Raw genomic sequence first — 6,475 nt, forward strand, 5'->3', positions numbered from 1 at the left:
ACTCTTACCGTCCCAGCTTAGAGACGAGGACCCTGAGGCCCAGAGAAGTTGAGAACCTTGCCTAGGGTCACACAGCCACAGAACGGCAAAGCAGAAGTTCAAACACAGGTGGCCTGGCTTTCAACACAGTATGGCTTATTGAGTCCATAATCATTGACTGGACTTCCCTGGTGGCACAGAGGTTAAGAGTCTGCCTGCCAAGGCAGGAGACACGGGTTTGATCCCTGGTTCGGGAAGATCCCACGTGCCACGGGGTAACTGAGCCCATGCGCCACAACTACTGAGCCTACGCGCCACAAATACTGAAGCCCACGTGCTCTAGGGCCCACGTGCCACAACTACTGAGACCATGTGCTGCAACTACCGAAGGCTGTGTGCCTAGAGCCTGTGCTCCGCAACAAGAGAAGCCACCACAATGAGGAGCCCGTTCACCTCAACGAAGAGTAGCTCCCGCTCATCACAACTAGAGAAAGCCCACGCGCAGCAACGAAGACCCAATGCAGCCAAAATAATAATCATCATTGTTGACTAAGCATCGTTAGCTCTCCACACTGGGACTGCAGACCGTGGGTGTCCCGTAAATGCTCATTGAGTGAATGGGACAGGGGCAGAAGGTGAGCCTTGGACGGTACAGGGTTCAGACCCCCCCCCCCGCCAAGGACCGGGATACATTCTGAGGGGCCCAGAGCAGGGGAGAGATGTGGTCAGATTTGCCTTTTATATAGGGCCAGGCACACAGTAGGGTAGGTACCCATAAATCTTTGCTGAATGAGGGAAGGGAAGGAGGGGAGGGAGAAGGAGACCAAGGACAGCTCTCCCAGGTGCTGGAGGAAAGAACTGTATGTGTGTGATGGGGGTCCCTGTGAATGCCCATGGAGGGGAGCTGGCCTGGGGAGTGTAATGGTGGGAGCACACAGAGGCTCTGTGAAAAGCAGCCCCAGCTCCAGGGCTGGTGGCTCCATTAGGAATGGTGTGGGCCCTGGAATCTGCTGGCTGAGGTAGCGTGGCCTCCTGGGGTTGAGCCTGGGGGCGGAGGGGCACACCAGAGCCAGGGAGCTGCACAATCGTCCAGGGGTCAGACATGGGGAGAGTAGGGCAGGTCTTCAGGCACAAGCTGTCATAAACCGAGGGCACCAGGGAGATGGGACCAGGGCTGATCTAGCCCATATGCTGCTTTTGTGCAAAAGGCACACCCCTTCCCCAAGGCACTTGACCTCCATCTGCTGAGAAACTGCCTTAATAAATATGTAAATGCATGGTGTGTGAGATAAATATGGAGCCTATGTGCAGTGCACAACCGGAGAAACTGTACACAGAGACTCTGCCGAGAGGGGAGCAAAGCTTGCCAAACAGGCACAGGGGCAGATGGGACCATCGTTGACAGATGGGTAGGCTGTCTGCATCAATAGGTATCACAGGGACTTCCCTGGTGGCACAAGTGGTTAAGAATCTGCCTGCCAATGCAGGGGACACAGGATAGAGCCCTGATCCGGGAAGATCCCACATGCCACAGAACAACTAAGCCCGTGTGCCACCACTACTGAGCCTGCGCTCTAGAGCCCTCAAGCCACAACAACTGAGCCCGCAATGCCACAACTACTGAAGCCCATGTGCCTAGAGCCTGTGCTCCGCAACAAGAGAAGCCACCGCAATGAGAAGCCTGCGCACCCCGATGACGAGTAGCCCCCCCCCCCGTTCGCCTCAACTAGAGAAAGCCTGTGCGCCGCAAGGAAGACGCAGCCAAAAGAAAAAAAAATAGAAGTAGGTATCACAGATTATCCCCCAGTTTGGCACCCAGAGACATCAGAAAAAGGTCCTCAGGGTGTTGTAAACAGAACGCAATGCTGACCCCACACTGGGGACTCCTTGACCACTGGTCAGGTCTCCAGGGAATCTAAGGCAGTGGCAGGACAGACCCCCAGGCTGGGCACCAGGGGGCATTGCTGAGCTCAGTCTAAACTCCCAAGGTCTGGGTCTGGGTTAAAACCGAGTTTGAGTCCCATTGCCCCGGCGCTGGAGTCACCAGGTGTTGGAGTCAGGCACCCAGAGGATCCTCAGCCTGGGCACCAGCTCCCTTTGGGCCATTTCCACTCCCCACCCGGGGCCATCCCATCCACTTCCAAAAATGGGCACGACTTCCTCCGCTCCTCCAGGAAGCTCCACTCCGCCCGCCCCTTCCAGGCCCGAGTGGCCGGCCGAAGCAGCCTGCCTCTTTCCCTCCCCTGTCCCCCCTCCCTTCCCAACCCCCCCGTTTCCACCCCAGCTTCAGACTCCCTGAAGCTTCCGGCCAGACTGGAGGCACCCGAGCCCCACGATTTTCGTGTCCCTTAGCCGGGGCTTCCCGCATTCGAAGTGCAGCCAGCCCCTCAGGTCACCGTCCGACCCTCTGCCCCTCCCCCCAACCCACCTCCACCCTCCCCAGCTGCAGCTTTCATCGTGCCCCTCCCCCCGTCCCGTACCCCGGGCGCTGCCCTGCCCCCACGGCCGCCAGGAAGGACGCTGCCTGGGTCCCGTGCCAGGCCTCTGAGTGTGCGGGCCCCTCCCAGCGGGGCCAGGAATGCGGCTGGACGGCGGGGGCGGCGCAGACACCCGGCGCTCAGGCCAACCCTATCACACAGGCTGTCAGGCAGGTGGCCCCAGCTAGAAGGAAAGCAGGATCGCCTGACGTTCTGTCAAGCCACCACACTTGGTGACTTTATTTCGGAATCAGCTTCCAAGCTGCCTTATCCCTTGCCCAAAGAGAGATTTGAGACCCAGAGTGGATTTTATTTAAAACTTGCTGGAGGCTCCCTTTCTTTAAGTGTTTTTTGGAGAGCTGGCTCTCAGCGCTCCAAGGACAGGATCCATCCAGCCTTTAGCTTTGTGCTTGTATTTCTGGCTCATTATGAAGGCTCCCATCTGCCCCCACCCCAGCCCCCAAGACACACAGGTGGACTCCAGGCAAGGACTAGATTTCATTTTTAAATAGTGGCCCGGGGCTCCTCCTCCACCACCATGTATACACACAGCCACATCAGGGAGACCTGGCTGAGTATATTCCAGGAGTTTAACAGAGGGCCAGTTACCAGACCTAACTGGTCTGCTTCTCAGAACAAAAAGCAGTAAAGTTTGAAACCTATCTCCTCAAGTGATGACTTCTTGGAGCCTCAGTTTTCTCAACTATAAAATGGGGCTAATAACATGCCCATCTTGTTATGAGAATTAAATCAGTTAACACATGTCAAGTGCTTAGAACTGTGCTGGGTGTCCACGGCTCAATAAATGTTAGAGGTTATTTTATCACCCTCGCCTTAGCCCAGAAATAAAGCAATACACAGACTTGAGACTTCCCACGACTGGCTTTAATTTCAAAAAAACTGGTTGGGGTCTTTTCCCACATCAGGGAAAGAGTACACCAAGCTGTGCCTCCAGGGATTCAGCAGTGGGCCTGGTCCAATCACATTCCAGCCACCAGGCCCTGTCATTTCATCACAAGGGCCAATTCCAGACTACCCCCATCAGCCAGAGACCAGAGGACGGAGGTGAAGTTGCCCAGGACTGGATTCTTTCTCTCCAAAGCCCCTCTCTAGGGAAGCCAGCTGTGTCTTTCAAAGGAGAGTTGGTCCAGCCACCAGGCTCAGTTTGGACACCAGATCAACATCCCAGCTCTGGGGGAGTCAGCGCCCTGGCCCTGGTGGCCGCTCCAGTGCCTGTGTGCCCACCAGCACGTCCATGAGGTAGTCCAGTTCGGCCTCATCCAGCTCTGGAGCTTCCTCCTTGCCTGGCCCATCCTCAGGGCTGGATTTGTGGCCCTCAGAGGCTGGTGCCCAAAGTTCACTGTCATACATGGATGTGTCAATGTCCTCAAACAGGCCCTCAAGCCCATCGTCCAGCAGACATCCAGTGGCTGGGCCGAGCAGGTCCAAGGCACCCAAGCTGGGTGGGGCTCCCCCAGTGGGGCGGCCTGGTGGCCCCTCATCTACCAGGGGCTGGGGAGCCTGGCTCAGGCCCTCAATATGGCTGAGGTCCTCCAGAAGGCTGGCCATGGAGGCTGAGAGGGCGGCATCAGAGCTGGCCAGCAGGTTGTCAGCTATGCTTGGGGCTGTAGGCGGGCTGGGCACAGGTGGCAGGGCAGCTGTGGGTGCCATGGACGCCTGAATTCGCCGCAGTGTGTTCACTACCAGCACCAGGTGCCGCAGGTCCGGTTCACTCTGTCGCAGGCTGTGGTGGAGCTTGAGCACCGAAAGGTCAAAGAGGGAACTGGAGGCCACGGCTGGGGGTGCCTGTGCCACTGCTGGGTGGCCAGGATCCAGCCACCAGGTGTCGACTGCCAGGGCTTCTTTCCCCTCCTCCTCCTCCTCCCGCTTTCGCTTCAGGCCCTTGCTCAGCATCATCTGTGGGGAGGGAAGAGTCACTCAGTTATGGAAAGCCAATGTGAAGTTCGGACCACTGCTGTCCGTGTGATCTTGGGCAAATCACTTAACCTCTCTGAGCCTAGGCTTTCTTAGGGAAACTTTAAGACATGAATGATAATTGTATCTATTTCCTATAATTGTTTTAAGCAATAAATGAGATACAAAAAGCACTTAGAACAGTGCCTGGTACATAGCAATTACTCCTGTGAATAAGTACTATTAATAATAACTATTAATATTTATTTCTTCGATGAACCATGTGAAATGTCCAATATTCAACCTTTTTTTTTTTACTCACAAAAGCAATTGTTTCACATGGTTTAATCAAATATTTATTGTCTACTAATAGTATCAGACAATAAATAAATAGACAAATACAGGAAATGTACAGATGGTGCTAGGAAGATACTAAAAGGTTCTGGAGAGTGGTCAAGGAAGGCTCCCCTGAGGAGGTGACAATTGAAATGAGCCCTCAAGTATGAGAAGGAATCAGCCACGGAAGAACCAGGGGGAAAGCATTCTGGGAATAAAGAACAACAAAGGCAAAGAAAGACCTAGAGGCTGGATGAGTTTGAACTGAAAAAAGACTCTGTGGTCAGTGCACAGAGAGAGAGGGGCTGGGGGTTGGGGCAGGGGGGTTCTGAGAGTAGGCAGAGGCAAGGAGCTTCGATTTTTATTATGAGTGTGGTGGGAAGTCATTGAATGGTTTTGAGCAGGGAGAGTGGTATTGTGGACTGATTAAGTTTCCAGAAGATCCCCTTGGCTGCTAAGAGGAAGGGGTAGGGGGATGGAGAGGGGCGGGGGGGGCGGCGGGGAGGGTGGCCCTGAGATCCATTCGAAGGCTACTGCACTCTTTGGGGTCGGCAAAGATGATGACTTGGGAGTATAAGGCGGTAGTGGACATGGAATGAAGTTGGTCGATTCAGGATTTATTTGGGAGACAGAGTGGACAGAGCCTGCCGGAAAATCCTGATGGGCACGGGGTTCACGGAGAGAAGTTTGAGGACCCACACTTTCCGCGGGGTGGGTGCCCCTGAGCCAACCTGCTTTTTTTTTTTTTTTCAACCTGCTTTTTTAAGCCAGGCAGCCTGCAGGGTACAGTACCCAGATCCTTGCCCAGCAGAACTTTAAGAGTGACCCCTCACACTACTCAAAACTGGGTCCTCGCCTCCTTCCCAGCAGACCCGAGCATCCGGAACCGCAGGAATTCGGCCCCCACCCCCGACTCCGCCCCCCCAGTCCCGGCGCCCCCTAGCGGAACTAGGCCGGCTTTCCCCCGGGTATTCCGGTTCCCCATATCCCGGGACCCTTTACGCTGCCCCGCGGGACGCGGTCTTTCCTGCTTGCCACCCGGGACATAGCGTGCCTGGATCCCCGGAGAGCTGTTCTGCCCTCTCGGCCTCCGCTCGCTTCCGGAAGGCAGTGGAGGCTACTCCTCCAGAAGCGGCGGCGGCGGCGGCGGCGGCGGCGGGGGCGGGTGAGTCACGCAGCCGGAGCCAGGGAGCCGGCGCCTCCGCCCCCTTCCCGGGCTGCGGCGTGATTCACCCGGCCTGGCCGGGGCGGGCGGCACAGAGAGGCCCGTGCGTCTCGATCCCGGGCAGCCCTGGCGCGCACCTGCCGGACTCGGGTATCGAACCTGCCAAAGGACCCCGCGGCCAGTACCCCTTCTTTCCCAGGCCTCTTCCCTTCATTTACATACCCAGGTCACCAGCTGCCAATCAGAACGAAGAGGGTGCCACCCGCAGCCAATCAGGAAGCGGTGGCGGCAGCATCGCTCGCCCGGTCCCCTTCAGCAGCCGGCGCCTGAGTTGTGAGACGCAGTTCTGACTCCGGCTCACGACTCCAGGCTACTGACTCCCCTTAGCTACCGCCCACTCCCGTGGCAACCCCGCCCTTCATCCAGGGATTGGTCCTAGACGGTGATGGGCGGAGCCTGTAGGGGGCAGGTTCGAAGAGGGAGGAAGTTGGCTTCAGGGCGCATGTCCGGGCGGCTGCGTGAGGGGAGCGGGGGAAGGTAGGGTGGGTCTTTGCCCTGTGGGACAGTGGCGGGGTGGGGCTTTTGTCTCCTAAGGTCGGACCCC

At 56.8% G+C, this 6,475-nt stretch overlaps 1 protein-coding gene across 1 annotated transcript; it reads right to left on the reverse strand.

Moving 5' to 3' along the window:
- Positions 1-3,325: 3,325 nt before the first annotated feature.
- Positions 3,326-6,220, reverse strand: SERTAD1 (SERTA domain containing 1). Its single transcript, XM_029206634.1, has 2 exons — positions 6,094-6,220; positions 3,326-4,373 (listed from the first exon to the last, which is right to left on the reverse strand). Exon 2 carries the CDS (start codon positions 4,371-4,373, stop codon positions 3,657-3,659), a length of 717 nt encoding a protein of 238 aa, XP_029062467.1. The 5' UTR covers positions 6,094-6,220; the 3' UTR covers positions 3,326-3,656.
- Between the last annotated feature and the right edge of the window lie 255 nt (positions 6,221-6,475).

This window comes from Monodon monoceros, unplaced genomic scaffold, assembly GCF_005190385.1.
Source record: "Monodon monoceros isolate NGI ecotype Baffin Bay Population unplaced genomic scaffold, NGI_Narwhal_1 Super_Scaffold_10, whole genome shotgun sequence".
Classification (NCBI taxonomy): Eukaryota; Metazoa; Chordata; class Mammalia; order Artiodactyla; family Monodontidae; genus Monodon; species Monodon monoceros.